General features: G+C 45.0%; 2 protein-coding genes across 9 annotated transcripts in view; both read right to left on the bottom strand.

Moving 5' to 3' along the window:
- Positions 1–6,197, bottom strand: tgif2 (TGFB-induced factor homeobox 2). The gene is made up of 3 exons (XM_031851063.1): positions 4,658–6,197; positions 2,499–2,740; positions 1–1,540 (listed from the first exon to the last, which is right to left on the bottom strand). The coding sequence occupies exons 1-3, from the start codon at positions 5,052–5,054 to the stop codon at positions 8–10; spliced, it is 2,172 nt and encodes a 723-aa protein (XP_031706923.1). The 5' UTR covers positions 5,055–6,197; the 3' UTR covers positions 1–7.
- An 890-nt stretch (positions 6,198–7,087) lies between these two features.
- The window catches only part of dlgap4b (discs, large (Drosophila) homolog-associated protein 4b), a 100,115-nt gene continuing 96,623 nt past the window's right edge, over positions 7,088–10,579 (bottom strand). For 7 of the 8 annotated variants that reach the window (XM_031850991.1, XM_031851000.1, XM_031850980.1 and 4 more), the window contains one exon: positions 7,088–10,100. In XM_031850991.1, the coding sequence (XP_031706851.1) occupies positions 9,858–10,100 (243 nt within the window). In that variant the 3' untranslated portion in view covers positions 7,088–9,857. The remainder of the gene's footprint in view (positions 10,101–10,579) is intronic. The other variant, XM_031851033.1, reaches the window with a different exon arrangement.

Raw genomic sequence — 10,579 nt, 5'->3', positions numbered from 1 at the left:
CCAGCTCCTAGTTAACAGCTTCACTCACTGAGTGCAGGCTGTGCTGCGGGCCCCACACTGTGGTGATGGGGGTCTTTACCCCTTGAAGAGAACTGGGTTGCCTGGTGTCAGCATGGACCATGCTCCAAACACTGGGCACCGCTGCTGAATTCCTGCTACTGATGCTGCTGCTGCTGGTGGTAGTGGAGGAAGGCTGGAGCGGAGCAGTGAGGGGGGAAGCCAGGCCCAGAAGAGGCGTCATCGCTGGCGTAGAGGAGGATATTTGTGCTGAGGCGGACAGAGGAGTTGGAGTTTGCGTAGAAGCAAAGACTGGGTTGTGAATGGAGGCCGGAGACGACTCTGCGGTCGAAGCGGGTGACGGACGCGGAACACTGATTGGGATTATTGGGGACATGTGGAACGGCAGGCAAAGCGGGACTCCTCTGGGGTCTGTGAAAGAAGTAACGGCTGGAGGTGGAGCAGCTGGAACAAGCGCTACAGTCTGGGAAGAAGCCTGGCTAGGAGACGTCACAGAGGAGGGACTTGTGGCCGGGACTAGGACTGCTGATGGCAAAGAGACGGGCAGTGGAGCTGGAACTGAGCTTGAGGCTGAAGCAGCGGCTGGTTTCTGGGAATTCGGCTGTTCTAAAACTGAGGCAGACACTGGCACTACAGTAGGCAGATGGGCTGTGATGAGCCGAGGCTGGTTTGGGCTGGAGGCAGTGTCCTTGTCAAAGGGGCTCCAGATTACTTTATCCATCAAGAGAGGAGATAGCCTCGAGGCGGAGACCAAGACTGGAGCTGCGACTGGCACAGAGGCTGTTAAAGACAGAGGCACTGGATCCTTTCCTGAAGTCACAGTTGACACTGGAACAGCCATAGCCTTCTCCATCAGACTCTGCACCCTGGAAGGATCCATGACTTGTTGGCTGTCCTCTGGTGGCGGTGTGGGCCCCGTGTCACTGCCGTAAGCGCTACACTTTGCCTCCACTAGTTCAGTTTTTACAGCCTCTGCGGGTCCGTTCTGGCTCTCCTGGAGCCTCTTCAGGTTCTCCTGCTCCGCCGCTCTTTGCAGAGCCGCGTCGACCAGGAGCCTCAAGTCGCTGAAGTCCTGGGTGGGGAACAGCTCGGGAGGAGTCGGGGGCGGCGTGTTGAAGAGGCCACTGCTGGGGCTAGCTGCCATTGTTGTGCTGTTGAGACAAACCATATTGGCCCCCTGTTCCTCCGCTTCCCTCAGCAGACTTTGGGTGTCCAGCTTCATCAGCGCCTGGACGGACCCTTCCTTGCCCGGGTAGCCCGCTCCGGTCAGAATGGCCGTCGCCGTGTTCCCGAGAAGACTGAGGTCCAGCGTAGGGGCGGAGCGGATGACGGACGGCCGCTGTTGAGACGAGCCGGTGGAGGAGTTGCTTTCCGGAGAGCTGGCTCTTCCTCCGTTAGCCGAGTGGACTTCACTTTTAACACCGACCTTGCGGGAGATGGTGAACTTTGTGGGATCTTTGCCGTCCTTGCGCAGCAGGTCGGGGAGGAGGCGGCGACGTGCGTTGATGAACCAGTTACATATCTGGGAAAAGAGGAAGAAATTCTGCATTAACATAACTGACACTGGCTGCTTACATGGATGTTTTACTTGAATAAAAAGAAAAGCTTTTCAGCCACAAAGATGTACTTTTACAGTTTTCTTTGGGGGCCTCCACGGTCTAAAAATGATCTGAGGCCTGTGATTTTAATAACCACCTACACGTTTTCTTTACACGGGCCTTACTTACCCCCTCTAGTGGTATGGCCTCCCACACAAGGAAGGAAGAAAGAGGGAGACAGATGGAAGATGAGAGCCCTCAGACAGCTGGCAATAATGAAGGTCTGAGCTCAAATATGCTGAGCCACAGAGAAGCCAGCCAAAGGCATTCCAGGGAACGGACTACACAACAAGAAACTCTGCTGCTGCTGCCTCATGCTAATCTGTAATACAGTCTTTAATGCTGCCCGCCTGTTCGTGCATGCCTGCGAGTGTTGAGAGGGAAAGAGGAAATGTCTTCTTCTGATGTAATGAAGTGAAAAGAGAGGGCTGGGAAAAGCTCATTCTCAGCAGCCAGATTGTTGTTTTGCTTTCAAGTGTTCACCGTGTTGGTCAAATTTAGTATCACAGAAACGGAAGCATGTAAAAAGGTGTTACGACTATAGTTTCAACCCATTTCTTGCGTGTGGCATCAAACTTTATAGTGATAAAACATTACTAAATTTAGTCCGATGTGCAGATCATGATCTGCCTTTTGTGCTACAAGACGAGTAATAATTTAATGATTTACCACCTGCTTATGTGCCTTACAAATAGTAAAAATAATATTCACACGCACACATACATACAACGCATTTAAATCCAGTGGAACCTGTAAAAATCAGCTCTACTTCAGAGGGGAATACATCCAGCAGAAAGCAGAAACAGTGAAGACCACAAGTGTCATTTCCTCTGGTAAGTGCAGAGTGCTTGTGGGTAAAAACAAGATGAAACAAATCCTCACCTGCAGCACAGAGAGGTTGGTCTGGCCGGACAGACTGAGCTTCTCCTGCTCCGACGGGTAGGCGTTGAAGCGGTGCTCGTACAGCCAGCTCCGCAGAATCTGCACCGCCTCCTTCGGCAGGTTGCCGCGGCGACGGCGTTTCCCAAATAGACCCCGTCCCGACAGGTCGAGCGGGGAGCCGTCGTCGCTGTCCGACACGGCCGAGGAGTGCTCCTGCTCCGGGCGAAGCTCTTCTTCCAGAGCTGAGGGAAAAAGGGGAAATAATTTGTGATAAAAGAGTTAGAGAGTCCTCAGTGCTGCTCATCATGGGTCCTCATTGTAAATGAGGTGTCAGATAGCTTGTAACATGTTGTACGAGTGGCTGTTTTGCAAACTCAAGGGAGTGTTTTTCACTGATTTGTAAACAAGTGCACAATCCTCATCGGTTGCTTTTAGCCTCTCGATTTAACCCAATTTAAAAAGTAAGGTTTGTGGTCTGAATAAGTTCAAACAATGGCTTCGGGGTCTGGACTTTGTTGTGGGGTTTTTTTGGTCGGCCTCCGGTTGGCCACTGGAGAGAATCTCCCCTCAAAATGGAGCATGCCTGATCCCAGGGGTGGGCCACAAAATGCAGTGAATGTCTTTCTGTGGGGCTGGGGTGAAACCTGACCCCCGGGGCAGCGCCTGTCTTCACAAAGAAGATTGTGTGCATATCAACATCACAGTGGCCAGTGGCCCAGGAGCCTATTGACCATGCAAAGCAGGCCGTTTTCACCTCATGCCACTTCGGCTCAGTACTGCAGGAGTAGTTGACTAAATCTTTTGAATTCGGCATTCCTCAACAACGACGGTGCTACAACCAAGTTATTGGGGGTCAAATTTAAAAAACAACAACATACAAATACAAACTCGGTGTATTTCCCCCCCCAATTTCTGTAAATGAGCTTCCCCCTAGCACCTAAAAATAACAGCTAGAGCTGTTGATTTAAATGTTTTAGTTGAGCTCAAGATTAAACTACTGATTTATCATTTGGGATGACATTTTGTAGTTTAAATTTATGATCATTTACACACAAAAAACACGTGCTGAAACATTTGTTTATCAAGTGTCTGGTATGATGCATTGATCATTGCACTAAACATGCGAGTTTTGCATACACATGGAAAAAAATACATACAGATCTTTCTTAAAACCTCTGGAAAGAATAGAGTAAACTTTGAATAATGTCCGAGTAAAATTAAGTGTAATTTGGTATGAAAGTACTGTAGTCTGTAAAACGAGTCTCCCATTCATGCTTGACAGACATCTCACGTTAACCTACTTATAATAACATTGAGAGAAACTATGTGGCCCACAACAAAGTAGCATTCCCTCCACTCCACTATATCACTGCATAGACATATACAGATGCATCTTATGTGCACTCATTCAATGTGAGACTCGGTTCAGAAAACAAACGATTTTAAAGTGACGTTAGCTTATAGTACATTGCGTCACATCAGCAACAGCCACATGTAACATCTCACAGGCAGTCAAACCCAACTTTTTGTTTACCAACCGTCTCCTCTAACGTTACGTACACAGTTGGTCATGCGGAAAGTGCTGCTAGCATTCTGTATGTTAATATAAAAACGAGGCCACAGCTCTCAACAGTGAACCAAACTTCACAACACACTCCCGAGGTGAGGATTTGAATCTGACCGTTAGTAACGTTACACACCAAACATCAACTTTTGGAGACCCGCTCGCTTTGTCTCGTTGCGTGTTAACGCCACGCTCAAGAGTGAAACTAAATATACGCCAAAAAAAACAGCCTTTGGAATATAATGATAAATGTTACATTCATAAAAGATATAAAGCGAGCTACTCGGTAAATTAGCCATCTGGAGCGCACAAAGGAGGCAGACAGGAAAGCGCAGCCTCCCGCATGTCACGCCGCCAGATGGACACCATGCCCGCCTCCAGAGATAACTAGCTGGCTAGCTGTCCCTCCAAACGGGAGCACACAACACACACGCTGCATTTGCTCGCAACAAAAAAAAAAAAAAAACCCCGCATACCAGGCAAAACCAACAGCGGGGAGACCGTGTGCTCGCAGACGGGACACTTCGTGGGTTATAAACGCGCATGGCAGTGATTGAACAAACAAAAAAACACCACGATGCGAGAGCCTGCTCACCTCGTTTGAATGCTTTCATTCTTTGTTGATGGCTTGCTTGAAAACACGCAGCTGTCCAAGTTGCTCGCTGTACAAAGCGTGCCCCGGGAGCCCGAGCGATGGTTGACACAACGGCACTTTCTTCCAAGAAAGCCGAAGGTGTTGCGCCTTTTTTCACCGACTTAAACGCCTCGCTTTTGGGGTTCCGTCGCACGAAAATGTTTCTCCGTCTCCATCGCAGCCCTCGCTTTCTGCCAAGACAAATGTTTTCTGTTTTGTGTCGCTTGTTCCTTTTTACCTGCACGCAGCAGCGCCAGCTTTTTTTTCTTTTCTTTTTTTTTTTTTTTACCAATCTTGACAGTCGCAGCTGAAATGATCCCGCCTCATCGACAGCTGTCAGCCAATCACAGATCTTCATTGCGCCTCCTGGGCGGCCGTTAGCCAATCACCGCGCTCCGCCAGACAGCAGACGGGCTCCGTGTTATTGTGACTGACGGGGAGAACCATTTCATTCAAAGTACAGCGCAGTCAATTGAAACAATGTTATTTTCTCGACGCGGTTGAAATCCTACGGTTACGTTGACACGAGCCTGAATATGAAGAGAACCGTAGAGCTCGTGTGTAAGCACCGTGTTCGTTTCTATCTCTGTGTGCGGGAGACGGCTACTTTGGCTTTACGTAACGTTGAGCAAAATGTTCTGGTTACATAAATCAGAAACGTCGAAAGCGTCGATCGGTGACCGCATTGGACCAGCTCATAACACAATTAACCAAGTTATTTGGACTCGCACTGCCCGGAGTCATTTCAGATCTGATAGTTGGACATCAATTGTACAGTTGTAATATGTGTTGTGGTGATTTGATTCGCCAAAGTCTCTGGGAGATTCCCCAGGCCAAAGGAGCGGGAGTGAGCTCAGATTAAAAGAAATGATACAAAACTTCAATCTACCTGTTGTAATCGACCTGTGTTGTGATAAAATATACTTTCTATCACTTGAGTCTAAAAAAAGGAAATAGCTAAAAAAAAGTACATATTGACACAGATCTAAAGCTATAATTGAAATGTAGCAGGGTTAAAAACAACAGGCAATATAAAGTACTGTATCTCTAAAAATAGTCAAAAGAAAAATGACAGCCACAAATGTAAACATCTGGTCCATTCAAAACAGTAAGCACATACAACCATGATGAACTTTTTGAGAAAAGTATCGTGTGCATTTTATTGAATGTTACGTCTCTCCATTATACATTTGAACAACCTTGAAATAGTATAAATAGATCTACAGCATTGTAAAAGATGACAATTTTCAGTCTGGTCTATTTACAGAAGACAACTTTAAGAAGCACAGGGGGAGAGATGCAAGATTATTAATTTCATTTTAATATCAAAGAACCCTTTTACTCAGTATTGCACTTATACCTTAAATTTTTACCAGAGTATAGTGACAAGAAATCTCATTTTATGAACAACACACCTTCTCACTCACAACTTTGTCTCAAACTATACAACCCTTTTATACTAAACCCCACAAACCCTGCCATACAGCCTACAGAGTATAATGCAGAACACATCCTATTCTTTAAAATAAGTGCTTGCTTCATAAAATACATCTTCTAGTATTTTTTACAGACACTTTTTGCTATATCATCCCTTGTGGTAGGAGCGATGCCCCTCACCCCTTCCCCAGTTTTATGCCCCACTCGGTGGAACAAAGCACAGATGCTAATGAGCTTGTTTTTTTTGCAAGCAGGCCTTTGGACCACTGTATGGGAGTGGATTCACTGGTGCTATCCCAGTTGAGGTATGCTCTCACTGGGATTAAACTGTCTCTCTTCACCTGTACTGATGAAACTATTTTCTCAGTCCTGGAATGCAGAAACAAAACAAAGTCAAAGGGTAGCTAAACTTTATATAAGGTGTGATGTCAGACATATTTTTGGAGGAAAAAAGTGAAAACATACATTGGTATCACAGAAGACAGGGTACAATTTGGAGCATAGCTACATCATAAACAATTTAGCTAAACTTTTTCTCTTTTTCTGCTTGCATTTATGAATGATAACTTCACTATTGCGATTGAAGGAGTGCAGCTGATTAGAAGCAGTGAAAATCCAGCTGACTGGTCAAAATGAAGCTTTACCAAAACAGGTTTTGACTTTAAAAGGCCCAACCCATCAAACCAATATGGGGGACCGTTATCACCCTCAAATCAATGTCTTTACAGCAGCAACGCCACACCGCAGCTGTTTGGATCGTGGATAACCCCACCGAGGTGTGTCCCAGTGATGTGTGTGTATTGGAGGGAAGCCTCGTTTAAATGCATGAGCTCTCTTGTCTCTCTTTAAGTATGTCACTTGGCATTTTTAGACGTCCAACGTCTGGAACAGCGTCGCTTTTCAGTTTGTGCCGGTTAGCTCGTAGCACAACTTTCTCTGCGTTCCAGCCCTCCCTCCCTCAGCGTATACTTGGGATGCCACAATTAAGCTTGATCTGTCAGGCAGACCTGCGGTTTTGTGTGATGAAGGGTGACAGACAGCAGGGTTTTGGGCCCCAAAATGTGGCAAATGGGAAGAAAAAAGGAAATGATATGTTATGAAACGGTTTTAAATGTTAAAAATATTCTGGCAGTGGTTTGCATATGAGAAAGAGATTTTAAATGTAGTTGTTGCAATATATTGCCCTCAAGCTATGCTATACAATGCTCATTAATTCCTAAGACTGACTATTAAATACCCATTACATTAAGATCATCAAAATGTGTCAATCATTTGTTTATGTAGAACTGTGTAGCGAAACCACAGCTTATTTCAGAAAAACAACTTGTCAGACAACTTTTTCCTGGCGGTCTCAAATCAAATCAAGCCACCGACTGAGTTCCAGTCACATAAAAGGCCTATAGGTGCCAACGATGCTCTCCACCCCACTAAAAGAGAGAGAGAGAGAGGGGGTGGAGGGGGCATTGACAGCACCCAGGGAACAGACTATTGACACCCCTGAGCCATTTTCCTTGCTGGGAGTCATCCCCAGCCGGCAAACACAACAAGGCAAACAAAAGGCCTGCCATCAAGAGAAAGCTCTTGCCGAGATAGAGTGATAACAGTTGTCATCTGACTTTTCCAATTCAAAGCCCCTGGCTGAATTTTTGTGTCAGAGTAGGTGAGAATGAGGCATAGCAGCAGCCGAAGCAGTGCCATTCTCATAGTTTAACATAACTAATTGGGGAGGGGAAGTGATGTTTGCTTAGCATTTGGAAGAAACCAAATGTGAGTGGCGGTCAGACAAACAACTGTGGGTTTCGACTTTGTGGTCGGATGTTTTACTTCTTAGTGAAATCCAGAAGTTTGTCTATGTGAATGACTCAAAAACCAAGAGGCCTCTTTGTTTTGGGAAACGGCTTCAAATGAGACAGGAGTCTGTAAATATGTGTAATGCACACAATGTGTCCCCGTCCAGCAGAACAGTGCAGGGTTCAATGTCGCCCTATGACGTGAATGCATACAGCACAGTATAAAACAATGTACTGTGTATTTGATTAACCACTGTTGTCCTCTAGAGGGCAGACATGAGATATTTCAAGATGTCAGTTTCCTGTAAAAACTGAAATAAATGCATTGCTGTGGCTGCACTCCACTCTGTTTCAACAGTAAGCACCGTTACTGTTGAGCTCCCTGCTGCTGACATTTAAATACAGTCAGTTGAATTTCAAACGGTGAATTCATCTTTGGCTTATGCATTCTTCCATTAATTAAAAAAAGCAAGTCGCATTTAATAAATGATGAAAACACAAGACTAATGGATGTAATGCTTTAATTAAATATTTGTTTCTTTGGAAAAAAAAAAAAAAAAAAAAAAAAGGTACTTTGGATGATGTTCAATGCGGGGAAACAATAATGGCAACAAATTGAAGAAGATTGAATTTGTTGAGTGATGGGAGGCAAAAATAAATCAAAATGCTTTTGGAATCGTAGTATAAAAACAACAGCGAGACACATGTCCGATTGTGTGTCCCCACAAACAATAACACATTACCCTGCTGCATTATTTCAATAAAAGCCCTAAATTCATTTGAGATTGTTTGAGTTGAATGCTAAGTGAGGTTATTAAAAACAACTTGAAGAAGCATTAAAACAGATTGAACACAAATCCTGACTGAAATATTCCTGAATCTGCAGTTAGAGCACAAACATGAAAACCAAAGTTAACGGGACAGAGAGATTGAAAAAAAAAAAAAAAAAAGAAGACGTTGTCCCTCCAAAGAAAATCATTTCTAATAATATTGTGGCCACTGACATTCTGACTGAACTGGAGATCGTCATGCTCGATCACCGTTAATATCGGGATGTGCTTTCATTAAAAAAAACATTAAGAAACTAAACTTTACAGATTCTCACCGGTGTTTGAATCTTTGACACAAGAACATTTGGATGGAAACACACAAGAGTTCATTGTTAGGAACTCTATAAACACCCCTTCAAATCGGACATCCAACTTCATCATACCAAAAATATTCCTAATAACCAGATCCAAATGGATTTATACAAAACAAAAGGATGAGTAAAGTAAACAAATAAATACAAGGAAGACTTACATAGTGTGAGTTTGTCATGTGTGTGTGAGTGCAGTGGATGCAGTGTGCGTGATGGCCACAGGGTGGTGTTGTGTAAAGCTACAAGATGGCCAATGATCTGGAAAGAGAGGACGAGGATGGGAGACAGAAGAGCAGTAATGGTTGCCTTCTGTCCACTTAATAGATCTTATAGCCAAGATAGAGCAACGTTTAAAACAGTCTTCATATAGATTCTTTAAGATATAATTGTCATAATAACGAAAGCTTCATTAACAATTTTATGATATCAATAGTTACAAGAAATGACAAAAGTTCGTCAGCTGAGGTTTTCAATGGCAGCCTCAAATGAGGAGTCTCCTGCTTAATCGTCTGTCGAGTCCTCAAAAGTAACATTTTTAATTTCTTTTTTTAGATGAGTATTTGATGCCACCAGGACCAGCCCAATACTATATGTGAAAGAGTGTGTGAAAAATGCCCTATTCACCCCCCCAACCCCAATCTGATCTCTCCTCCCCCCCATCCCCCCAACTTCCAGCCATCTTTACTCAGAGTAGCTCATTTGCATTGCAAAAGATTTCCACTCCTTTCTCCAGGTATTTCAGCGACACTTATCTGTCCTTTGATCCGACCCTAGTTCCTTCCTTCTCACTGTCTCAGAGGCGGGTCTGGGCCTCGGGGACATAGATTTCGATGCTGTCCGCGCTCTCTGTGGCGGAGTTCTGGCGAAACGAGGCGGCCTTCTTAGCAGCCAGGAGACGCTTGCGAGCCTCGTGTCTCTGCTTCTCTGCTGAGGCCGAAGAGGAGCTGGACGAGGAGTCGGCGCTCTTCTCGCGGCCCAGCGATGGCCGTCCCTTACCGGGCTTCTTTGACGCCGGAGCGGCCTCCTTCTCCTCGTCCTGTAGTGTGCAGCGGTGAAACATGACAGACAGGAAGGAGGAGAAAGGACAGATACAGGACAGTGAGAGAATGTACGATGCAAACTGTCTTCAGGAGGTTTTGGTCATCTAGACAGGTTTGGCAGACAGGACTTTGACAAAGACATTTTCACAATGCCGATTGTATTCGTTAAAGCTTGAAACAACATTTCGTGGCTTTAGGTGTTAAACAGACAAACACTGACAGGTAGACAACTGGTAAAAGCAGGCAAACATTTATACGACAATTTTTGTAGACAAGAAATGGTAACATGAATTGATGGCCACATTGGAGCCAACTTAAAGGACAATAAAGTGATCACAAGACAGTCTGCAAAGCAACAAAGCAAGAGCACCTCAGCCACAGAACCATAAACTTGAAACACACACACGCACAAATATATAAACACAAACGAGAGAGAGAGAGAGAGAGAGAGAGAGAGAGAGAGAGAGAGAGAGAG

This window comes from Anarrhichthys ocellatus, unplaced genomic scaffold (assembly GCF_004355925.1).
Source record: "Anarrhichthys ocellatus isolate YVR2014 unplaced genomic scaffold, GSC_Weel_1.0 scaffold1, whole genome shotgun sequence".
NCBI lineage: Eukaryota > Metazoa > Chordata > Actinopteri > Perciformes > Anarhichadidae > Anarrhichthys > Anarrhichthys ocellatus.
This window is presented reverse-complemented; position numbering and strand designations above follow the sequence as displayed.